A 26421-nucleotide genomic window follows, 5' to 3' on the forward strand; every position below is an offset into this window, starting at 1 on the left:
GTAGATCAACCCGTAGTACTAGAGGTCAGCTCCCTGCCCGTTATAGAGACTAAAGTGTAATAAAATAATACTATATGTTATATAGTTGAAACCGTTAAGTATGAGAGCCTACAGAGACTTCCTGTAAGAACCTTTTAAGTAATCATGAGTGTATATAGTAATTAAATTTATGGACAAATGGACCACAGGACTAAGTGTGGTCAGAACAATGTTGAATAAAGTTAATTGTTGGCCTTGAAAATAAACCGCAGTAGTGGCCGAAAACCAGGCCCACCGACAGAGTGCCCTGAAGCCACGCCCAGGGACGATACATGAAGTGAGTTGAGGCAGTTCCCACCAACCAACCTTCAGGTATCCGGAAAAAGACAATTCCCGGATTGCGGAGTAAAGACTAAGCGCCGCAATGACTGCTCCCTATTCTAGTTTGGTTTTGTTGTTCTGCAATTTTTTGCCTTTTTGAGACTTTGTAAATGTGTCCTCAGTCCAGGAGTACTGAATTTAACTAGGGGGGAATGTGGCACCCCAGGGGTCCGGTTGCCACAGTGGCATTGCCTCCCTCACAAGGAGTGATGCCATGCCTGGAAGCAAGGAGGGGTCCCCTAATCAGGTTTACCAGCATATAACACTTTCCTGGCTCCAGACCAGAAAGGGGATCTCCTCCCCTTAAAAACTGGAATCTGGAGGCGGGATTAGTGAGATTGAGTGGAGAGGAGTTGAAGACAGGACAGCGACGAGGAAGGACCTGGGGAAGGGAGCTGTAGACAAGCTCACCCCAGAGAGAAGCGCAAAGGAACCGGACACCGGAGTCCGTGGTTGTGGGGCACTGAAGATCCAGCAGCAGAATCCGGAGGGCAGGAGACTGCTGGTCTCCAAGGCCCACCAGACGCCCGGCGGCTCAGCAGCACCATAGGGCCCAGCATCGCCACGTGGGAATGACACTTAAGGAAGGCCCGAGCTGCCTACCATGCGGGTGAGGAAAAAGACGTTTTACTCAGGGACGAGGGCCGCAGCATAGCTTCAAGCAGAAGGGCCAAAGAGATTAGCGCAGAGGGAAGGCCTACAACTTCACCTGGCGAGGTGGATCCCCAACTTGCTTCCAGGCCGCCTGGACCTCCACTACCAGCTAGTACCCGTGCACCTGCTCTGCCAAACCGCAAGTAAAGCTAAGAGGTAACCGCCATTAATGTGTTGTCTGTTCATTACCTGCACCCTCATCCCTGCATGACACTGTCCCAGCCGACAACATCTACTCTGTAATTCATCATATACTGCCCTGGAGCTTAGCTCTGCCTGTGGAGAGCTGAACCAACTCTGCTGCGTCACCATCAGCTCCAGTGGATCTGCACCACAGCGGTGGCTCCATATAGCCGCATACCACAGGTGGCATCACGAATATTATCCTAAAAACTTTATTCCCCTTTTACTTTTCCTTTAATTGACCGCCCTGGGTCACGGACTGGGTCACTGCCACCGTGATAACCCCAGCACGACCGGCCCGGCTATTGAGTACACCACGGCCCAGGGGGTGCATCACTATCACAACTGCTGCACCCAGTAAACTAAGTGATACATTGCTGGAATTAGTAAGAGTTCAAGGCCAGAGGGCTAGAGGGTTTACAAATAAAGTGGCAGGTTCTCTTTTCTCTGTTCCATCCAAGCATTTCACATGTACACAATTACTGATATTGAGCACTCTGTTCTCCGTTTTCCCAAGTTTTTCTGCTTTCCTATCCAGATGCAGGTCAAAGCAGCTAAAATCGAACAGTTAGATCTTAGTATTATATGCAAAGGTCCTAATGGGAAGGCACAGCAGGAAGTTTTTGAGGTGCAACATCAGCCAATAGGTGCAAAGAACTGAAGTTATTGGTTGCCAAAATCTTTACGCATGAGTCTTCAACTTTTATAGCTTGAAAAAGTATTAAACACTATGTCCAAAGTAACCAAATACTCCAGTATATAAATGTGGGAATGGACATAGCTACATAAAATATCACTAATTGGACGACTTTTTGTTTTCTATCTCAGCTGCCTCCTTACTTTGTATACAGTCCGATGAACTGAAAGACGCGCTCACTTCTCACTGCGTGGTCACTCGTGGAGAAACCATAATTCGCCAGAATACGGTGGAGAAAGCAGCTGATGTGAGAGATGCTATGTCCAAAGCGTTGTATGGTCGGCTCTTTAGCTGGATTGTAAACCGAATCAATGTTTTACTGAAACCAAGCGAGGAAATAAGGTGAGGATTTGCAGGCACATTTATATATTGGAATTTTATATAATTTTACATAAAGTTTTTGAATAATTTTTTTATTTCCAACAACATTTTTTATGTTTTTCTGTGCAATGTTGCAGTTAAAAGACAATTGTACCTTGTGGCACAAGCTTGACTCCCCCGTAATGTTCCACATGTAAGGCCAACTACCTGCATAGAGAAAATCAGAGTCAATGGGAACAAAATCACTATAGAAAATTAAATATCAGCTGATTTAATTAGAATAAAACAGAATTTACAATTTTGACAGCACGTTCTGTCGTTTATGTAAATGTAGGTCCTGTGACCCAATGGCAAGTCAGGTTCAGCACTCAGTCTCTGACTACGTTTCTTAGCTGATGCATAGAATTGTATTTCTACTCTGTTCTACTTATATTGGACTGATCGATTGTATTCTGACCTTACTTCTGTTCTTCATACACACTGCTAATTAATTGTGTTGAGCGAGCATGCTCGTTTAACCCTTTAACCCCTTAAGCCCCGAGGGTGGTTTGCATGTTAATGACCAGGCCAATTTTTACAATTCTGACCACTGTCACTTTATGAGGAAATTACTCTGGAACGCTTCAACGGATCCCCCTGATTCTGAGAATGTTTTTTCGTGACATATTGTACTTCATGATTGTGGTAAAATTTCTTCGATATCACTTGCGTTTATTTGTGAAAAAAACGGAAATTTGGCGAAAATTTTGAAAATTTTGCAATTTTCAAAATTTGAATTTTTATGCCCTTAAATCAGAGAGATATGTCACACAAAAGAGTTAATAAATAACATTTCCCACATGTCTACTTTACATCAGCACAATTTTGTAACCAAAATTTTTTTTTTTTAGGGAGCTATAAGGGTTAAAAGTTGACAAGCGATTTCTCATTGATCCAACAAAATTTACAAAACCATTTTTTTAGGGACCACATCACGTTTGAAGTCACTTTGAGAGGTCTTTATGACAGAAAATACCCAAAAGTGACACCATTCTAAAAACTGCACCCCTCAAGGTGCTCAAAACCACATTCAAGAACTTTATTAACCCTTCAGGTGCTTCACAGGAATTTTTTGAATGTGGAAGAAAAAAATGAACATTTAACTTTTTTCACAAAAATGTTACTTTAGACCCAATTTTTTTTATTTTCACAGGGGTAACAAGAAAAAATGGACCCCAAAATTTGTTGTGCAATTTCCCCTGGGTATGCAGATACCCAATATTTGGGGAAAAAACACTGTTTGGGCGCACGGCAGGGCTCGGAAGGGAAGGAGCGCCATTTGACTTTTTGATTGTAAAGTTTGCTTGAATAATTAGCGGACGCCATGTTGTGTTTGGAGAGCCCCTGTGTGCCCAAACATTGGAGCTCCCCCACAAATGACCCCATTTTGGAAACTAGACCCCCCAAGGCACCTATCTAGATGCATAGTGAGTACTTGGAACCCCCAGGTGCTTCACAAATTGATTCATAAAAATGAAAAAGTGTTTTTTTTTTTCATTTTTTCATTTTTACGAATCAATTTGTGAAGCACCTGGGGTTCCAAGTGCTCACATTGCATCTAGATAGGTGCCTTGGGGGGTCTAGTTTCCAAAATGGGGTCACTTGTGGGGGAGCTCCAATGTTTGGGCACACAGGGACTCTCCATATGCAACATGGTATCCGCTAACAAATTGAATGGAAAATCGGCTCAAATTGTTAGCGGACACCATGTTGCGTTTGGAGAGCCCCTGTGTGCCCAAACTTTGGAGCTCCCCCACAAGTGACCACATTTTGGAAACTAGACCCCCCAAGGCACCTATCTAGATGCATAGTGAGCACTTGGAACCCCCAGGTGCTTCACAAATTGATTCGTAAAAATGAAAAAGTGAAAAAAAAAACACTTTTTCATTTTTATGAATCAATTTGTGAAGCACCTGGGGTTCCAAGTGCTCACTATGCATCTAGATAGGTGCCTTGGGTGGTCTAGTTTCCAAAATGGGGTCACTTGTGGGGGAGCTCCAATGTTTGGGCACACAGGGGCTCTCCAAATGCAACATGGTATCCGCTAACAAATTGAATGGAAAATCGGCTCAAATTGTTAGCGGACACCATGTTGCGTTTGGAGAGCCCCTGTGTGCCCAAACTTTGGAGCTCCCCCACAAGTGACCCCATTTTGGAAACTAGACCCCCCAAGGCACCTATCTAGATGCATAGTGAGCACTTGGAACCCCCAGGTGCTTCACAAATTGATTCGTAAAAATGAAAAAGTGAAAAAAAAACACTTTTTCATTTTTATGAATCAATTTGTGAAGCACCTGGGGGTTCCAAGTGCTCACTATGCATCTAGATAGGTGCCTTGGGGGGTCTAGTTTCCAAAATGGGGTCACTTGTGGGGGAGCTCCAATGTTTGGGCACACAGGGGCTCTCCAAACGCAACATGGTGTCCGCTAACAATTTGAGCCGACAATTTGTTAGCGGACACCATGTTGCATTTGAAGAGTCCCTGTGTGCCCAAACATTGGAGCTCCCCCACAAGTGACCCCATTTTGGAAACCAGACCCCCCAAGGCACCTATCTAGAAGCATAGTGAGCACTTGGAACCCCCAGGTGCTTCACAAATTGATTCGTAAAAATGAAAAAGTGAAAAAAAAAACACTTTTTCATTTTTATGAATCAATTTGTGAAGCACCTAGGGTTCCAAGTGCTCACTATGCATCTAGATATGTGCCTTGGGGGGTCTAGTTTCCAAAATGGGGTCACTTGTGGGGGAGCTCCAATGTTTGGGCACACAGGGACTCTCCAAATGCAACATGGTATCCGCTAACAAATTGAATGGAAAATCGGCTCAAATTGTTAGCGGACACCAAGTTGCGTTTGGAGAGCCCCTGTGTGCCCAAACTTTGGAGCTCCCCCACAAGTGACCACATTTTGGAAACTAGACCCCCCAAGGCACCTATCTAGATGCATAGTGAGCACTTGGAACCCCCAGGTGCTTCACAAATTGATTCGTAAAAATGAAAAAGTGAAAAAAAAAAACTTTTTCATTTTTATGAATCAATTTGTGAAGCACCTGGGGTTCCAAGTGTTCACTATGCATCTAGATAGGTGCCTTGGGTGGTCTAGTTTCCAAAACGGGGTCACTTGTGGAGGAGCTCCAATGTTTGGGCACACAGGGGCTCTCCAAACGCAACATGGTGTCCGCTAACAATTTGAGCCGACAATTTGTTAGCGGACACCATGTTGCATTTGAAGAGTCCCTGTGTGCCCAAACATTGGAGCTCCCCCACAAGTGACCCCATTTTGGAAACTAGACCCCCAAGGCACCTATCTAGATGCATAGTGAGCACTTGGAACCCCCTAGGTGCTTCACAAATTGATTCGTAAAAATGAAAATGTGTTGTTTTTTCATTTTTTCATTTTTACGAATCAATTTGTGAAGCACCTGGGGTTCCAAGTGCTCACTGTGCATCTAGATAGGTGCCTTAGGGGGTCTAAACTATACCCCCCACGGATTTTATTAAGGTGTATAGTGAACATTTTGAACCCAGAAGTACGACACAGAATTTGTTTACATTAGGTCATCATATTGAATAAGTTGTCATTAGTCTTGAGCGCAAGTGCTCGCTACTTGAGTTTGCATTGGGTACTCAGGTATGCACCATGTACAGCGTGTGCTCGAGTGACATGCTCGAGTCCCTGCTCCGCATGTTTCACGGTTATTAGACACCCAAAAAAAAACATGCGGGGATCGCTCGTGCATGGCAGGCAATCCCTGTAAAGTTTTTTTGGCCGCGAAGCATATGGGGCAGAGACTCGAGCATGTCACTCAAATACCCACGATACTCAATGCATACCAGAGCACCCGATGCAAACTTAAGTAGCGAGCACTTGCGCTCAACACTAGTCGCCATATCGTCATCTTTTTTTCTTACTTTTGAAAAAAATCCCAACCCCATCACAACCCTAACCCCAACCCTAACCCCAACCCCAGCCCTAACCGTAGCACAACCCTAACCGTAGCACAACCCTAACCGTAGCACAACCCTAACCCTAGCACAACCCTAGCCCCAAACCCAGCCTTAACCCTAGCCCAATCCTAACCCAAGAGTTTATTTTTGACGCCGTTCCTTGTGCGGTATAAGTGATTAGACGACTTTATTCTTCGGGTCGGTGTGATTACAGCAATACCAGAATCATATGGGGTTTTTATGACTGACAGCTATCACACACTAAAAGACGCATTTTTTGTAAAATCTAGTTTTTGCATCGCCATATTTTGAGAGCTATAATTTTTCCAGATTTTGGCAGACAGTCATGTGACGGCTCTTTTTTTGCGGGATGACTTGACATTGTTATTGGTGCCATTTTCAGGCACGTGACATTTTTTGATCGCTTTCCGATTTTTGGGAGGCAGAATAAACAAAATCCAACAATTCAGGAATTGTTTTTTTTGTTTTTTTTTATTCTGTTCCGCGTGTGGCAAAAATTGATAAGGTAGCTTTATTCTTCGGGTCAGTACGTTTACAGCGGTACCACATTTATATCGTTTTTCTATGTTTTGCACTTTTACATAATAAAAGCAATTTTATAGAAAAAAATATTTTTTAGCATCGCTTTATTCTGAGAGCTATAACTTTTTTATTTTTCGGATGATGGAGCAGTATGGCGGCTTGTTTTTTGCGGGACGAGATGACGTTTTCAGCGGTACCATTTTTATTTATATTTGTCTTTTTGATCGCGTGTTATTCCATTTTTTGTTTGGCGGTATGGTGATAAAGCATTGTTTTTTGCTTCGGTTTTTTTTGTTTTTTTTTACCCTGTTCACTGAAGGGGTTAACTAGTGGGACAGTTTTATAGGTCAGGTTGTTCTGGACGCGGCGATACCAAATATGTGTACTTTTATTTTTTTTTATAATAATATTTATTGATGGGTACATTCAGGGGCGGACACAGACTGTAGTGGGCCCCTGTGCAAGAAATTTTTGGGGGCCCCCCCCTGCGCTTCATAAGACAACAAAGTTATGTAAACATAACCCCCCCATGTGCATCTCTCGCCCTCCCATGTGCAGCGCTCATCCCCCCCATGTGCAGCTCACTCCCCCGGTGCATCTCTCACCCCCCCCCGTGCATCTCCCACCCCCCCGTGCATCTCTCATCCCCCCCCCATGTGCATCTCTCATCCCCCCCATGTGCATCTCTCATCCCCCCCACTCCTAGTTAATTAATTGTATTTAAAACAAATAAAACTTGTTATACTTACCCCCATGCGATCCCTGCAGAATCCTGGCGCTCGTCCACGTCGCTGCCACCAGGCTCTCCTGACGTTCGGCCATGTGACGGTGCCACATGCATAGCCATCAGCTTTTGTTTTGGCCAAAAGATTTTTAAAGCCGCCACCACGATAAGGTAGACTCTTCTGGCCGGGCCCTACTCTAACCTATTAAAATTTTCTTAAAATATCCAATACTCTTTTTAGATATATTTTTATTTAGTTTTCTTTAAGGGAATGTGTCATATACATTTTTTTTTTTAAATGACCAATAATACCACATACAGGGAATACCGCCACACCATGACCAGACCACATATTACCACAACATAGTGACCGAATAATACCACACAGAAGGGAGAAAAACTGTCACACCATGACCAGACCACATATTACCACCACATTACTAATATTACCACCACATTACTAATATTACCATAAGTGTCATTATACACGGGAGCTCTATACATGGTATGTATAATGTAAGTGTCCAGGTAATCTAGTGATCACCAGTGACATTATACACAGGAGCTCTGTATATAGTGTCAGTGTACAGGTAATACAGTGATCACCAGTGACATTATACACAGGAGCTCTGTATATAGTGTCAGTGTACAGGTAATACAGTGATCACCAGTGACATTATACACAGGAGCCCGGTACATAGTATATAGTGTAAGTGTACATGTAATGCACTGACTCACTGGTGACGTCTCTAGGTGAAGTCCTTCAGCTACGCTTTTCTCCTTCATCCAGCACAGACCGCCATCACGTCTTCCAGCCAGGACTCGTCTCTGCATAAAATAGCACAGTTATCTAGAGCACATTCCCCAACTTCTACATTACGCAGCTGAATACAGACGTGCATCCACCATCAATATATGGTTAGTTATTATGCAACCTACCATTCCAAATATAAATTGTAATCCACCACGGTGCCCCCATTAACTGTAAATAGGCACTTAATATATAATTTAATTAGAACCTCTACTCTTTCCGCCAATTTGTTACCAGTTACACTCCTGCATCCGCAACGCTCTCTACTCTATACTTCCTGCTCCCCGCATTCATTATTTACATGCACCCCCTGCCCCAATTCATTATATCATGTCCTGCTCTCCCCACCCCATCATCATTTATCATTTACTGTCCCCCACCCCACATTCATTATGTGCAGCTCATTATCCCCCTACTCTCAATTCCCCCATGTGCAGCTCATTTTCTCCCAATTCCCCCATGTGCAGCTCTCATCTCCCCCATGTGCAGCTCTCACCACCCCACCATGTGCACATCTCTCATCCCCCTCCCCCACATGTGCCCCTCTCTCATCCCCCCCATGTGCACATCTCTCATCCCCCTCCCCCACATGTGCACCTCTCTCATCCGCCTCCCCCACATGTGCACCTCTCTCATCCGCCTCCCCCACATGTGCACCTCTCTCATCCCCCTCCACCACATGTGCATCTCTCATCCCCCCCCACATGTGCATCTCCCATTCCCCCCACTCCTAGTAAATTGTATTTAAAAAAAAAAAAACTTGTTATACTTACCCCCATGTGATCCCTGCAGAATCCTGGCGCTCGTCCAAATCGCTGACACCAGGTTCTCCTGACTTCCGGTCATGTGACGGCGCCGTCACATGACCAGAAGTCAGGGGAATCATGAAAGCGCTGCCGCAGGAGCGCAGCGCAGCGCTGATATGTCCCGGACCCGGCGCTTAGCATGGGGCCGGGGGCCCCATGAGGAGAGAGACGCACAAGAGGGGGGCCCCCAAGGGGGCCCCTACCGGCTGGGCCCCATACTGGAGTCAGGGCAGTCATGCCCTGATGGCGGCCCTGCTGGAGGCTGGAGGGGCCCCCTCTCCCTCGGGGCCCCCGTTCAATGAACCGTCTGCACGGGCGGTAGTTCCGCCCCTGGGTACATTATATTTTTATTTTTGGTGGATTATTTATATTTTTATATTTTTGCAATTTTTCTTTTTATTTTTTTTTTCACTTTCTGGAAGCTTATATAGTTTATTACTTTGTCCCACTCTGGGACTTTCACTTTTTTTTCTCTGATCGCCTGCATGGCACAGGAATGCAGCACCATCCCTGTGCCATGCAGGCTGTCAGCGCCAGACAGGGAGAAGATTGTTTGGAGATGCACTGCGCATGTCCAAACAATCTTCCTGCTGTCTGGTGACCCGGATGTTGTCATGACGACATCGGGTCGTCATGGCAACACCCGGGAAGCCTTTGCAGACAGCGCTGGAAGCCGGAAGAGGAGGTGAGTATCTGCGATCACCTCCCCTTGCCCCCGCAATGCTGCGATCGACTTCGATCGACTTCGATCGCAGCATCGCGGGGGTTAATGTGCTGGGAGCGGTGCAGGACCGCTCCCTGCACATAGTATCGGGTGTCAGCTGTGACAATCAGCTGACACCCGGCGGCGATCACGCCCACACAGCCTGTGTGCGCGCGTGATCGCCATGACGTACTAATACGGGTCTGGCTCTTAAGTCCCAGGGCACAGACGCGTATTAGTACGTCAGATGTTGTTAAAGGGTTAAACAAGCACGGTCGGGTACTCGCCGAGTAGTTTCGGTGTGCTCGGCCTCTCTGTTTGATCGGCTGCAACTGCATGTGTCGCGTCTGTTAGACAGCTGTGACACATGCATGATAAATTGCCTGAAAAACAGGCAATCCATGCATGTATCACAGCTGTCTAACAGCCGCGACACATGTAGCTGCAGCCGATCAAACAGAGAAGCCGAGCATGCCGAAACTACTCGGCGAGTACCCGAAAGTGCTCGTTTACAGGGTTAATCGAACACTCTCGCTCAACACTACTAATTAACCCTTTCGTTACTTTTTGCACTTGACCCCTGGACTATCTGATTATCCATGTTCCTCATGTCTATGCCAGACCACTTGGACGTAAACCCGAGTACATTTTACAGCATCACTATAGCATTATATTTTATTTTACCACTGAAGTGTTGCTTCTAACCTAAGGTCCCTGACCCTAGTATTAAATTTGCCCGACTCCGTCTTCACCTTGCATCACTCCTGTCGGTCTCCAGCAGTTTGTGACCTGCCAAATCGCTCCAGTGTTTGCTGGAGCGAGACTGAGATCACTTTTCAATGCAAGTCTATCAGAGCCTCAATCTGGCTCTCATAGACTTGCACTGAGAGCTTGTGACCATTACTTCTGACTTCCGGCTGTGACGCTAGTCACTAGTCACGAACAAGCGGTGAGGCTTGGGTAGTCAAGAGGTCCGGGGTCTGATACCAAGAGGGTTCCTCACATGCAAAGGGGTAAGACAGAAGGCATAGTCAGGTCACAGTCCGAGGTCAAAATTCCAAGGTCAGAGTACCTCAAGATTAAAGGGATAATACAAATGGGTAGTCAATAGGCAAATCCAGTGTCTGACAACAAAATATCAGATTTCAGAACATGAGCCACTGAGGTCAAACCACACAGAGCTAAAAGCTGTGGCAACTATCTGGGACAGACAGTTTAGTTAAGTAGCTGAGTAATCACTAGGAACAGCGATCACCTGAAGGAAGCTCTGCACCTCTCAGTCTCAAAGTGGACAGCCGAGCTGTCACTCAAAATACCGACAGCTCAGCTTGCCCCTGCACTAGATAGGATGACTTAGCTGTCAAGCAAAATACTGACAGCTCAGCACACCCCTGCACTAGATAGAACGACTGAGCTGTCAGTCACTGCATCCAAGACACACAGAGAAGTGGAATTGTGACACCGGCCAGACAGAAGTTGCTGTCACAAGATGGAGCCATGGGACTGGAGTTGTACAGATAAAAGGTGAAGACGGTGGCTGGTAAGTATAAGACTATGGTCAGGGACCTTAAATAAGAAGCACCACTCTAGCTCTAGAAAAAAAAATCACTGGAGTGGTGCTTTAAGTTCCCGATCATGTTTCTGAACCAGCTAGTTGACACCTCTTTCTTCAACTTGTTCCACTAACCAGCAACTACTCAGTGGTCACAACCCAGGGGCCCCTGCAGCAATAGCCAGATCCTGATCATGAATAAAAAGGTGAAAAACAGAGTGATCTTAAGACCTGCTATGTTTAGTAGCTTTAAGGTTGAATGAAGTCTCAGGTCCATCCAGTCTAACTTAGTTGTTGATACAGAGAAAGTAAAAAAAACTCCATTAGAAGGATGCTTATTGCTCCAAACTAGGGGAAAAAGATTCTTCCAGAATCCATATACAGTAGATTTCAGACTAGTGGATCAGCGTCCCATTGCAGAATCTAGCACTGATGACATGTAATATTATATTTTTCAAGAAAGGCATCAAAGAGTTCCATAATCTCACTGCTCTTACAGTAAAGAATCATCATCTGTGATTATGATTAAACCTTCCTTCCTCTAGATGTGGAGGATTCCTTCTCGTAATCGTTGTATGACTGGGTCTAAAAAGTTAATTATACAGATCTCTTTACTGTTCTGTCATATTTGTACATTGTAATAAGATCATACCTAAGCTGTCATTTATCCAAACTAAATAACTCCAAGTTTGTCAACCTTTTAGGCAAGGTAATCCCCCTCTTGTTGGGCGAGGCACATAAAGGGTTTTTAACAGATAATAAATATGATGCAAATCATCGAAGACAGCTTTTTGTTGCAAATTACTCCTGATTTCCAGAACATGTAGCTTGATAAATAGACCCGAATATTCCAAGTGTGACCTGACTAGTGTCTTGTATGGAGGTGAAACTATGTTTTGCGCCAATTCTGTCCAAAGTAGCCAATTTAAATGGACACATTTGCTGCAATAAGCAGCCATGTTTTTCTAAACTCATAAAATCCTTTAAGCAAAACTTTCAATACAGATTCACTCATCTTACTCCTCGATCAGATAGTTGCTCCCGCACGGTTTGCATGCTGTGTGAGATCTCTTTATGACTGATTTAAACATAATACATGAAATGCATTCAATTTGAAAAAGATTAGCACTGCACATAAGCAGGCCGTAAATAGAACACAATTATAGAGATGTGTTTGATCTTGCAGCGAGGAGGAAGCTGGCTACAGTATTGGGATTCTTGATATCTTTGGCTTTGAGAATTTTAAAAAGAATTCCTTTGAACAACTGTGCATTAACATTGCCAACGAACAAATACAATTCTACTTCAACCAACACATATTCGCTTGGGAACAGGTAAAGAAATATCATTTCTACTTCAAGGCATACTTTCTTCATTAACCCTTTCATGACCCGTTTTGGGAAATTTTTTTTTTTATTATTATTATTATTATTATTTCATGGTTTAACTTTCTGCAAATCTTATTTTTTTTTTTATTTTTTACTTAGGTTGTCTGGGACTTTAACATTGATGGCCTAGCCTTGGGAGAAATCATCAATGTCTGATTTGGTGGGGGTGCGACAGTGCGCACCCCCGCTGATCAAATGTTCCCGTTGTCGGCCAGAACTGCTCAGTTACAGAGCTGCACAGCACAGCTCTGTTGATGGAACAATGGCCGCGGCCGGGTACTGCACACCCCCTATTGATTTAAATAGGGAGGGACATATATAGGCGGAGCTGTACTGTGCTGCTCCGTAACTGAGCTGTTCAGGCTGCCGCCGATACTTGGAACAGCTGATCAGCGGCAGTACCGGGTACTGCACCCCCACCAATCAGACATTGATGACCTACCCTAAGGATAGGCCATCAATGTTAAAATAACTGATAATCCCTCTAATGAGAGTGTGTCAGCTATTTTGACCTTCCACAACTGCTGACTGCTCCATATAGGAAACCTGTAGAAGTGCTAGAAAAATAATTTTTGGGTGGCGATTTAACAGATGCATGAATGAAAAAGTAAAGTTTTAATCTGGTGCTCACCTCTATTCAAAATCAAGCTATTTAAAGGTAAAGTAAAGTACATTTAAAAATGAGTTGTCTTAAAGGGGTTTCCTAGTGTAATTTGTTTCATAACAGCTCATTTGCACCCATACATTGTTGAATCTTTTTGACCCTTCCCTCCCCTGCTAAGCTCTACCCTCCTTGTTTCATTGCATTTCCCCTCCATGCGTCTAGTAATATAATGATATCTAATGCATACATGCCAATTCTACTGAAATGTCTAGGAGACACCCAAAAAAGGAGAGCCCCATAGATTCCCAGAAGAGTTGGCAAATTTCCCTCGTGCTGCAAAAGCCTCCCAAAACTTCCCCAAAAACATCCCATCCCAAGGTTTTCTTTGGCATGATGCAGAGTCCACAGCACATTCAGGGTCCATGAAAGGGGCATAAATGGTGTGTGGCCTGAGAAAGAATTTTGTACTCTACCCGTCTCATGGATTTTTTGAACAATTGCCAAGTATGATCTAAGGCTATGTTCACATCTGTGTTGGGAATTCTGTTTTTTTTCTGTTCCACCATATAAACAGAAGAATGGAATTGGAGTCATCACATGACAGATATTGGTTGTGCTCTAATCCAGAGTCTAGGGTTTGGTATGATTTCTGTCATGGTGCCCATTATTTCACCCTCAAAAATAGTGCTGCACGTGTGACAAATTTTTTTGAAACATCTGACGAATTTTTGCAACGGAAACTTCTAATATAAATGTGAATTAAATGCAAAAGACCAGGATATAATAGTTGTGTACTAATTATGATTAGCTGCAGCATTCACTTATACAGCCTTTCTAAGCGATCTGGGTGTGTCATGTGCATAAACCATAGTTTATCATATAGGATGTAGTTTCAGCCTCTTCCCTGCCTCCTTCTTGTAAAAGCCATATGGAGAAATATATCGCAAGCAGAAGGCAGGAAGTGAGGTTGAAATTGTATCACATATACACTATGGGTGAAACCTAGGCAGGACAAATTGGGGAAAAGAAAATAAAAGCACTCTCTGAGCGTAGTAAATAGTGATATAATGGTTGATGCAAATATAAATGAATATTGCTCACCTGAGCAGGTTGTGCAGTGCAGGCACAATGCTAGAAGTCACTTTAGCCAAATAGGAATCCCTTCACCAGCATGCCACTCTTCCAAGGGTCATGGGGTATAGCTTTCATTGCCCAAATAAGCCCCTCCACATGGACGTATTGCAGAAAAAAAGATCCAGAGGCGCTTCCATTTGTAGGAGAGATCCCAACAGGAATTTCAGATATAGGTGAAATATCCAGCAGACATGTGAAGATATTTTCTATATTTATTGACCAGAACTGGAGGTGCAAAAAGATATGACCACTTGCAAGTGGACCAAATAAAAAAAATGTAGAAAACATTGCACAACGCATTTCAACTTCTAAAAGCCTTTGTCATGCACTCAGAGGATCACAGCTTCAAGTATCCTAAGGGGACTATGGAAGCAAGTAAAAATTAAAAAATAAATGTTTTAAAAAATTTAAAAAAAAATAAAACATAAAAGTTCAAATCACCCCCCTTTTACCCCATTCAAAATAAAACAATAAAAAAAATACACGTTTGGTATCGCTGAGTTCAGAATTGTCCGATCTATCAAAATATAAAGTAAATTAGTACAAACGGTAAACAGCGCAATGAGAAAGAAATCAAAACGCCTGAATTAAGGTTTTTTAGTCACCGTAACATTGCAATAAAATGCAATAACAGGCGGTCAAAGCATCGTATTTACCCCAAAATAGTATCAATAAAAACATTAGCTTCACGTACAAAAAATAATCCTTCACCTAGCCCAAGATCATGAAAAATGGAGTTGCTATGGGTCTCGGAAAATGGTGCCATTTTTTTTTCTTACAAACTTTTGATTTTTTTTTACCACTTAAATAAAAGAGAACCTATACATCTTTGGTATCTACGAACCCATAATAACCTGGAGAATCATAATGGCAGGTCAGTTTACCATATAGTGAACAAGGTAAATAAAAAAGGGGTTAAACATGTGAAATACTGCTTGATGGGGTTGAGATCTGGTGATTGACTCAGCCATTGCAGAATATTTCACTTCTTTGTCTTAAATATGCAAATTGACTCTTCAGAGAAAAAGAGGACTTGTACTCTATAGCGCCACCTATTGAAAGTAGCAATCCTACAAGTCACAGTCAACCCTTTAACGAGTCGTGCAACATGACTTAGGATAAAAGCCAAATCAGAATCTCAATTTGCAGATACGGTGTTTCGGGCTGTTGGCCCTTGTCAGTGCAAAGTATGAGAGCTGATTTGTCTGGGTGAGAGGCTCTGGACTGAGGTCTAAGGGGTAGTGTTTCTCCTTATGGAGAGTGACACACCAGCTCTGGTCTTAAAAAACTCATGGGCTGCTTTTGACTATGTTTTGGTTCATTGTCCATCTGTGAAGCTCCATCCAATCAGCCTTGCTCCATTTTGTTGAATCTGAGCAGAAAGTATAACCAAGTATACTTCAGAATTCATTCGGCTGCTTCTGTCTTCAGTCACATCACTAATAAACACTAGTGACCCAGCGCCATTGGAAGCCATGCATTCCTACGCAATCACACTGCTTCCACCATATGTCACAGAGGATGTGGTGTGCTTTGTATCATGAGCTGTTCCAAACTCTCTCAAAACTTTCTTCTTCCCATCTTTCTGGTACAGATTGATCTTAATATCATCTGTCCAAAGAATGTTTTCCAGAACTGGGCAGCTTCTTTAGATGTTTCTTGGCAAAGTCTAACTTGGCTTTCTTATATTTTTACAGCGGATTAATGGTTTTCACCTTGTGGTAAACCCTCTGTATTTGTTCACATGAAGCCTTCTCTTTATGGATTTCTTTTTTTTTTCAAAATACTTATGGACTATATCTCTTTCATTGAGAGCTCCTTTCACCGCATGTTGTGAGTTCACAGCAACAACTTCCAAATGCTAATGCCACACCTGGAATCATCTCCAGACCTTTTTCCTGATTAATTGATAATGGATTAATGAGGGAAAAGCCCATGCAACCCATAAAAGCGCTTTTGAGATAATTGTACAATTACTTTTGGACCCCTTAAAAAGAGGCAGCTCCGTATTAAGGAGTCGTAATTCCTAAACCCTTATTCCAATTAGGAATTATTCCTCAAATTAAAGCTGAGAGTCTGCACTTTAAGCCCATATTAATTACATATCTGCGTCTTTAATATGTTTTGGTAAATAGCTAAAATGCCAAAACTTATGTCACTGTCCAAATATTTCTGAACTTATCTGTAATTTTTAATCACTTCTCTGGTTTGAAAAGTAGTGGAAATGATAAACACATGAGCATCTCTCCTGATTCCGAAGCACGGCTCACTTTTCACACACACATTATTATACGGTTTCCAATCTATCTCTAAAAATAAATTATGTAAAAATATTGAAAAATCATCTGAAGTGCATAGGCTGCAACTTCAGAGAGATCAGTAGAAATTTTTCCTGAATCCTTCAGAAATGGCGGTCCATGACGTAGATGTGAACAGAGCCTTACTCATGCCAAATCATATGCATTGAAAAAGTCTCCCACTAGGAATAATCAAGTTATTTATATGACAATTATACTCTTCAAGCCTAGAACAGATCCTATTGTTCTAAGCACCGACAGCTTGCAAATGAGCTCCATAAAGCTGGGATATGAACAATTTCATACCTAATGTACTGTGAAATCTCATATCTCACATATACATTATCTGGACAAACACGGTGCTGGATGCAACTTTCCTATGTGTGCACAGGAAGAGAATTTGCAATGCAAATCCTTATTTATTCATTTGCATTTCTAATACACGTAGCTGTATGTAATTGGTGTGACCTTTGAAATTGCTCCAGATAGGTCAATTAGAGGAATATGTTTGCACTGCCTACATGTACTGTATATGGAGGCATAAATCACTGATGTCATTATACATTTTCTGCTTGGCAAATGTTCACTTTTCGGTACAGTCTTTTATTTTCTAATTTCATGCCCCAATATAAATCACTGTCACATACAGTATATAATTTTTGTCCTATAGTCCCACCATATCAAGTATTGTATGCAAACTGTCAATCACATACAGGGAAGCATGATTTGAAGATCCAAGGCAGGACTAGTACAGGGGGAGAGACGTCCTACCGGACTAGTCCTGCCTCATTAGCATATGCTACTCTGCAGGATAAAACTAATTTTCAAATATTGCAGGCACCTTACCCAACTAAAGAAATCTGAACCCATACCGCTATATTTTTGATTAGGGACAGTCAGGGGATCTGATAGGTTTCGCTTGAATGTAGACACATGGTCACATTTATAGCAAAATCGTTAATTCTGGAGGATTATTAAAATACAAGTATACAATAAATATCTGTTATATGACATCACTACTGTGGCATCTTTAGCCCAAGGTTCTGCAGAAGTGGTGAGACAACCAGCCATTGCATATGTAAGCAGGCATGGACTGGCCCAAAGGAGAACAGGAGAATCCTCCGGTGGGCCAACACCCTCTTATATGAGAAATACTTGGCACTATATACTTGGATCACTATGTACAGACAAAGGCAGCATCTTATTCATTTACAGTCTACCCAGATCATTGTTATATAAATTTGTGATTGAGTATAATGTCACATTTGCATGTAGCTGAAAAGTGGGGTCCAGGAGTTGGTTATTGGTGGGCCCTTGGCTCCCCCGTCCGACACTGAATGTAAGGCACATCCATACGTGTGATGCCATGCAGCCAATGGCACCAGATAATTATCAACAAAGATCTGGGAAAAGGTAATAATTACCACAAAATGGGACTCCAGATACATAAGATTTGGGGGTTGGAAGTCACAAGACGGAGCACCTTTGGCATATCATCGAAAATAAAAAATGCTAAATAATTAGGGAGATTGAAGATTTAGAGAATGGTATAAAAGAATTACATGGTTCAAGGATGAGAATAAAATGTAAGTTTCTTCTAACTTTAACATATAAAAAAAAGTAAAAAGTAAAAAATAAACTATTAAACCATGCATGGGATTGCTGCTGTGAATTTATCCCAATATGCAGACAATTCACTGAAATATCGTGCACTTGTTAAAAGACAAAAATATAATGCCATAACTGGGACATCAATACTTTTCATGTCATCACTACTGACATAAAGGACCCCGAATTACTAAATCTAGGACTGCCACTAGAAATAACGCGCATATCGAAACTTAATAAAATAGCCTCCAAATTAAACGTTACTGCATCCTATATTCTATCATAAGGCAGTTCATCAGGAGACATAATATTTTTTACTGTACACTGTGCCCGCTGGCAAATCATTTGTAGTGCCCAGGCTCTACAGGAAAAGAATAAGCCGTGGACTGGAAATGAGCTGATCTTTTGAAATTCAAGTTCACTGACTTTACTGAATTTTCCCCAAAAATCAGATTTGTGGCAAATAAATTTGCACAAATCTCAATACTAGAAAGCTTGTAATTGCTCAGAAAATATACTTGAGGAGGGGAGAGAGACAGAGAAAGAGAGAGAGCCTGCTGACAATAAGAGCTTACACTCTACAGGAGAGGGAGAGAGAACCCCACTGACCGTAAGAGCTTACACTCTACAGGAGAGCAAGGACCCTGCTGACTATAAGAGCTTACACTCTACAGGAGAGAGAGAGAGGACCGTGCTGACTATAAGAGCTTACACTCTACAGGAGAGCAAGGACCCTGCTGACTATAAGAGCTTACACTCTACAGGAGAGAGAGAGAGGACCCTGCTGACCATAAGAGCTTATACTCTACAGGAGAGAGAGAGAGGACCCACTGACCATAAGAGCTTACACTCTACAGGAGAGAGAGAGAGAACCACGCTGACCATAAGGTCTTACACTCTACAGGAGAGAGAGAGGACTCTGCTGACCATAAGAGCTTACACTCTACAGGAAACAGAGAGAGGACCTCACTGACCATAAGAGCTTTCACTCTACAGGAGAGCAAGAGAGAGGACCTCACTGACTATAACAGCTTACACTCTACAGGAGAGAGAAAGGACCCTGCTGACCATAAGGGCTTACACTCTACAGGAAACAGAGAGAGGACCTCACTGACCATAAGCGCTTTCACTCTACAGGAGAGCAAGAGTGAGGACCTTGCTGACCATAAGAGCTTACACTCTACAGGAGAGAGAAAGGACCCTGCTGACCATAAGGGCTTACACTCTACAGGAAACAGAGAGAGGACCTCACTGACCATAAGGGCTTTCACTCTACAGGAGTTAGAGTGAGGACCTTGCTGACCATAAGAGCTTACACTCTACAGGAGAGAGAGGACCCTGCTGACCATAAGAGCTAACACTCTACAGGAGAGCGAGGACCCCACTCACCATAAGAGCTTACACTCTACAGGAAAGAAAGAGTGAGGACCGTGCTGACCATAAGAGCTTACACACTACAGGAGAGAGAGAGAGGACCCCGCTGACTATAAGAGCTTACACTCTACAGGAAAGAGAGAGGACTCTGCTGATCATAAGAGCTTATACTCTGCAGAAAATAGAGACTTATCCAGTGACTCTGGAAAACGACTCTGCCGTACAAACTGTGCTCCACTGGGAGCCTCTGATCTGTGGCGGCCCCCCACTGACCACCACTGTACAAGGTGTGATAATCCGCTAGATTTTATGGCTGCAGGGCATTTTGGGAAGGCCCACACGGCAATGTAAAATAACGTTAGCCCGATCTCTGATGCTTAGCTTCAGCAGTAAGGGAGAAGCTTTTTTATTTTTTACGAACCGCAAATGGAATCTCAAAGTGTTTGAATTCACATGAAACCTCAAATTTTAGGAAACTCAATTTGATCTTCTGCTTTTCGATCTGCTCATCTTTACCGTGGATTAGGATTAAGGCTCTCTTTCAGCCCATGAAGCGGCATCACTTGCTCATGTGGGAAAAGCAAGCTGGCCAGCAATATGAGCAAGGCTAAAGCTGTCCTCCTACCCCCTTTTCTCACCTTCCTTTTTCTGGTACCCAGGCCACATCTCCAAGTCCTACCTGGTTGGTGTCATAATAATACATATTTGCTGCTTGTCATGCTCCAAGTCCTTCTCGTTTTCTATCATATCATTATTCATCTCAACCTGATTGTGTGGTGAAGAAACAAGCATATGCTCCCAGTCATCCGCTTGTGTGCCACCTCAACTCCCACCTGATCAAATTGCTGGTTGTGTAGTCGCTGCTACACCACTTAATGGATTCCACTATGTCACGACAGTAACACACATTCGCGCCGCTGTGCTACTCACTGCGTTTGCAGCTCTGCTTATCCTCATTTCAAGTCGCTGCTCTGACTCTTCATGCAGCACTTCCTATTCTGCTGCATATCTCTGATGTCTCCAGCCAGATCCTGCAGGAATTTAACCCTGCTGTATCCTGCAAGGTTTGGATTCCCCAGCCAATCACCAGCCAGCATGTGCTATATGAGGCAGCGCCACCCTCCACACCTTACCTGAGCTTAGATTCTAGTGTCATTTGTCTCTAGCTTCCTGCCAAGGTGTACCTCTGTTTAGTCTCCTCTGTTCGACCCGGCTTGTCAACTCATCTGCTCTGATCTTTCCGCTTCTGATTCTGGCTTTGTGTACCCGTGCTGCCTGTCCCAACTCTGGACCTTCTGATTATGCTTCTGTCTTGCCCCTCTGTACCTCACATACTTGCTCTAACCCGTGGGTCAGCTGCTGCAGGTCCGGACATTGCCCTGGAGTGACACCTCATGGCTACCCTGTGACCCAAGCCTGTCCTCACCATCAGAGGCACTAGTGAAGACCAGGTAGCCACTTAGTCACACCCCTCCAGGGTAAGCCCACCAGTGGTGCAGTGTATCCACAACCACCAGCATTACACACTGCCTTTTGAGAATTGATGGTGGGTGCTCAGCTTAAATGACACTTAGCCAGACACTATTATTTCTTGCAGAAAGAGGTGTCCGCTCTGTGCTCTTGACGCGCCCCCTGGGCCGTGGGGTACTCGGTGCCGGGCCGGTCGTTGCTAGGTGAGATGTCACAGTGGCGGTCACCCGGTCCGTGACTCAGGGCGGTCAGTAAATAGGGGAATATGTACAGGGGATTTATAGGTTTTATATACAGTTTGTGACGCCACCTGTTGTATGCGGCTAAAGGGAGCCGTCGCTGCGAAGCAGGTCCTCCGGAGCTGGTGTAAATGCAGCAGAGTTGGTTTAGCTCTCCACAGGTAGAGCTTAGCTCCAGGGCCGTGCTGAGTTATTATGGATGTTGCGGTGTAGTGCAGGGGTGATGGCGCAGCAGTAATTCACGGAGACAGTGGGGTGCAGTCTTCAGGGTTTACTCACAGTTGTTGAAATCCAAGTTACACGTACCGGTGTAACTTCCCACGTCGCGCTTCGTTCACCAGGCAAGGGGTTCAGCAATCCCTCAGGTAGTTCCAGAGCACTTAATGGGACCCCTTTCTGTGTGTCTTTCTCAGTCGTCTTCCTGCGCTGGCTCTCACCCTCCTGCCCTGCGCCTCACAATCAGTGTCCTAAGCTGGTAGCCTTGGGTCTTGTCGGGCGACCTGCAGTCCCCTGGACCCTCTGTGGCCACCTTTTCGGTGATGTAATTGTGGCTATGGCAACTGCACCCTAAAAGTACAGAAGCCTCTGGTTTCTAGCTGAGCCTTGTAGTTCTCCACTAGTTTAGGGGCCGGTCCCCTCTCTGCGGCCTGATCCCTCCACGGCGACAGAGGATCCTGAAAGAGGGCTAGGAGCGGATCTGCACTTTCCGCGCCCAGTGACGGAGGGTTCTGCAGGGGAACCAGGAACGGGCCTGCGTCGACAGCGCCCAAGGTTGACGGTTCCGGCAGGGGGCCCAGGAGCAGGTCAGCGCTTTCAGCGCCCGGGACAGGGAGACTCCTCTTACCTGCTCCCGCGGCCGCTCCTGTGCTGCACTCTGCCTCCTGGCGCTGGTCCGGCTCCGCCAAGGCGAGGGCGCTGCCTGTTGACTGCAGCGCTGGCTGCTGCCTGTTCGCCATCCTCTCCATCATCTCATCTCCTTTTTCCAGCTGGTGATGGCGTACTGCTGGGCCCTCTCCATCCGCCGGCTTAGGTCCTCCATCCCGGCGTAGAGAAACTCCGAATCCTCCCGGGACAGCTTGGATACCATCTCCTCCAAGGTGAGGGGTGACTCAGGCTGCTGCAGGCCGCTGGCGGGAATTCCTGTCTCACCTCCCTCCATCTTGCCTGCCGGGTGCGGTCTGTCTAGACTGCTTGAGACCACACCCTGCCTCCCAGTTTTCTTCTTTTTTCCTCTTCCCTCTCTGGGGAGGTCCCATGACTGCTTGCTGTCGTCCACACCTGGGGGCAGCTCCCCCACCTTGATGGACACATCTGCATACATGTTCATTGCTGCTTGGGGCGTTCTCCGCTTTTGGCGCCATTCTGGGACCCGGCCCACGATGGGAGGTTCTATGTTGTCCTTGATAACGCACATAATGGCGCCCGTTCTTCTGGGGCGGGCACCACATTAGAAGAACGGGCGCCACATTCAGTATAGAACACAGTCTCTAGGCGCACAATGCCCGGTGATAACGGGTGGGTTCATATCCTGTTCGTGACGCCAGCGATGACGCGCCCCCTGGGCCGTGGGGTACTCGGTGCCGGGCCGGTCGTTGCTAGGTGAGATGTCACAGTGGCAGTGACCTGGTCCGTGACTCAGGGCGGTCAGTAAAAAGGGGAATATTTACAGGGGATTTATAGTTTTTATATACAGTTTGTGACGCCACCTGTGGTATGCGGGTATATGGAGCCGCCGCTGCGGAGCAGGTCCTCCGGGGCTGGTGTAAATGCAGCAGAGTTGGTTTAGCTCTCCACAGGTAGAGCTTAGCTCCAGGGCCGTGCTGAGTTATTATGGATGTTGCGGTGTAGTACAGGGGGTGATGGCGCAGCAGTAATTCACAGAGACAGTGGGGTGTAGTCTTCAGGGTTTACTCACAGTTGTCGCAATCCAAGTTACAGGTACCGGTGTAACTTCCCACGTTGCGCTGCATTCACCAGGCAAGGGGTTCAGCAATCCCTCAGGTAGTTCCAGAGCACTTAACGGGACCCCTTTCTGTGTGCCTTTCTCAGTCATCTTCCAGCGCTGGCTCTCACCCTCCTGCCCTGCGCCTCACAATCAGTGTCCTAAGCCGGTAGCCTCGGGTCTTGTCGGGTGACCTGCAGTCCCCTGGACCCTCTGTGGCCACCTTTTCGGCGATGTAATTGTGGCTGTGGCAACTGCACCCTAAAAGTACAGAAGCCTCCGGTTTCTAGCTGAGCCTTGTAGTTCTCCACTAGTTTAGGGGCCGGTCCCCTCTCTGCGGCCTGATCCCTCCACATTCCTGCAGATTCGGGCGTACGGGTGGCCTCCAGCACTGCCCGTACCCCTAGGATCCCCTCGTTCCTCCTGGAGCCTCTCTCCTGCTCCTCTCCTCCTCAGTCTGTCCTGGGCCTCTCTCACTAGGCCCTACTCCTGAGCAGAGCTCCTGCTGAGCTCCTGCTCCACACACTCTCCTCCTCTGACTGACTGGCTTGTCTTTCCAAGATGGTTCCCTCTTTTATATCACTTCCTTTCCTGTGCTCCCCTGAACTACGTCCTCCACCCACACCCACTACATAGTTCCACCCTTCAGCCAGGGACCAGGGACTGTGCTCTCCCTCAGGAGCAATCTCGCCCTGCCCCCACTGAAGTGGAATGTGTTGGATGCAGGTGTTAGGGTCCCGGGCAGCACTCTATCCTTACCTGGGTGAGATGTAGTACCTCTGTGGTGACTGAACCCGCAGGGGCGCCACACTCTCATATGCAGGTGAATGTGAGGTGCTCTCTGGACTTGGCATTGAGCTTAAAAGTGCATTGCACCATCTACATCAGCATTTATTGACAGGAACAAAACATGTCTTTCACACCTTACTGCTTAGTTTGGGCAGCAATGATGCAACATTACAAACAGGGCAAGTACTGAAACCTTCATGGCTGGGTGCTAGGTCTGGTTCAAATGCCAGGCAGTGCTTATCTACCTCCTCCGACACCTCCTCCATGGATCAATGGATATCATACCATCCCCAGCAGCAGCAGCAGAACAGAACATTGAATCCACTTCCTTCCTTCAGCTTTTCATTCTTGTAAGCTTAAAGGGGTATTCCTATCTCCAAGATCCTATCCCAATATGTAGTAGGTGTAATAATATTAGGAAATACCTCCAATTAGAAATGTAGTATAGTTCTTCTGATTCACTATGTCTCTTTCCTCATGTGCAGGCATTGCAGTAGCTTAGGTATCCATGGTTACGGCCACTACAAACTAACTGTCACTATATGAGTGGTCGTAACCAAGCTACTGCAATTCTGCTGCAACACATCTCTGTCGGCGACTTATCTATCAGGAAACCAAAGTATTGAAATCAAACATGCCCGATCCTTCTTCCCCTAATATCTCCCTTTGGGGAAGAGTTGGCATACTTGCTTACAGTAATGCTGTTCATTTCTATACTGTGTCACCATAAAAATGGCGATTTTAACTCGCTGATGAGAGTAGACACATGCTGCCTAGATTATAAAATGTGTTATAATCCAAACCCCACATTAATATTGTCTCTAAAGTCACAAAAAAAGATGTTTACATTCCACTTGTAGACTGTCCTGTCCCACTACTTGGGAATCATACAGTATTATATTGTCATTGTATTGTTGCTGTTCCATTTCAAGTTTGCTTTTTAGATGTTTGTCCTCCCTCTCTCCCTGTTGCTTGCTCTGATGTAAGCAACCCCTACCTTCTTCCCCAGTTAGTGTATGTCAGCCATGTTTAGAGGCTGATAACTGCACAGCTCTGGTTCAGAATCATCTTTTTATCTACTGCTACCTGTGCATAAAACAGGAATTCAGCTTGAAAATAAACCTTCTTCTGGAATCTTCATACGAGCCTTCTGCAGTTGAGTTAAGCTATCTGATGAAATCTCTTCATGTGAGTATTGGTCAATACAGACATCCATAGAAACTGTGTCTCAAGAGCCCTACACTCACAGCCTAGTTATGGAGTCAGATTAGACTGTACTGTATGATTTGTATAGTAACAGCCTAGGTGATTAAAGCATTATAAAAAAAAAATTATTTTATTTTTCAGAATGAATATTTAAATGAAGATGTGGATGCAAGAGTTATTGAGTATGAAGATAACCGGCCACTATTGGATATGTTTCTGCAAAAACCAATGGGTTTACTTTCTCTTCTTGATGAGGAAATTAGATTTCCTAGGGCAACTGATCAAACCCTTGTAGGTATGTAGTGTTACAATGGTGTAAGCGATGGCCATAAGGTGCATTATTCCCAATCATTAGCCCCATAAATTATATGATTGGGTTAATGGCAAAACACCTTTTGGACTCGTGCCATCCAGGATGCATCCCTGCTCCTGAAATCTATATTGTAACAAGGGAATACAATCTATAAAATATAGCTACACAAAGAATAGCAGTTACTAGTAGCATCAATTATGGCCCCCACATAGCGTTGTTAGTTACTTGAATATTAATTACGGTAATTCCTGGGGCCACGTCTGTGTTCCTTTTTCAGTCTTTTTTTTTGCTATGTATTAGTAATATGTTTACTATAGCCATGTTTAATGATTACATTATGACCTATAGCATAGACATTTATATAAATATCCCTTGGCTACAGGACATATTACCGTGTTTGTAAGTTTAGGCTCCTGTATTATATGTTTCCTACCAACAACATCAAGTACCTATCTTGCTTTTCTCCTCTCCATGTGTTTTTATGTAGTTTATATGTTTTTACGGATGCGATGTATTAAAGGATTATTCGCAAGTTTGTAAGTTATTCAATGGATAGGGGATAACTTACCGTTAGCTGTGGGATTGACCACTGGGACTCCCACTGATCTTAAGAGCTGGGACTCTGAAGATCCCCATGAATGTTGAAATGCTAGTCGATCGAGTGCACCGTGGCTCCATTCATTTTTATCACAATGCCAAAGACGAGCTGAGCGCAAC

General features: G+C 44.6%; 1 protein-coding gene across 1 annotated transcript in view; it reads left to right on the plus strand.

Annotated features, from left to right (window-relative positions):
- Window positions 1-26421, plus strand: part of MYO3A (myosin IIIA) — a 308489-nt gene that overhangs the window by 174102 nt on the left and 107966 nt on the right. The window contains exons 18-20 of the mRNA XM_073677531.1: window positions 2026-2236; window positions 12527-12674; window positions 25533-25686. Coding sequence (XP_073533632.1) covers window positions 2026-2236; window positions 12527-12674; window positions 25533-25686 — 513 coding nt within the window. The remainder of the gene's footprint in view (window positions 1-2025; window positions 2237-12526; window positions 12675-25532; window positions 25687-26421) is intronic.

This window comes from Phyllobates terribilis, unplaced genomic scaffold (assembly GCF_046119375.1).
Source record: "Phyllobates terribilis strain yellow unplaced genomic scaffold, ASM4611937v1 Scaffold_4__5_contigs__length_816908805, whole genome shotgun sequence".
Lineage (NCBI taxonomy): Eukaryota > Metazoa > Chordata > Amphibia > Anura > Dendrobatidae > Phyllobates > Phyllobates terribilis.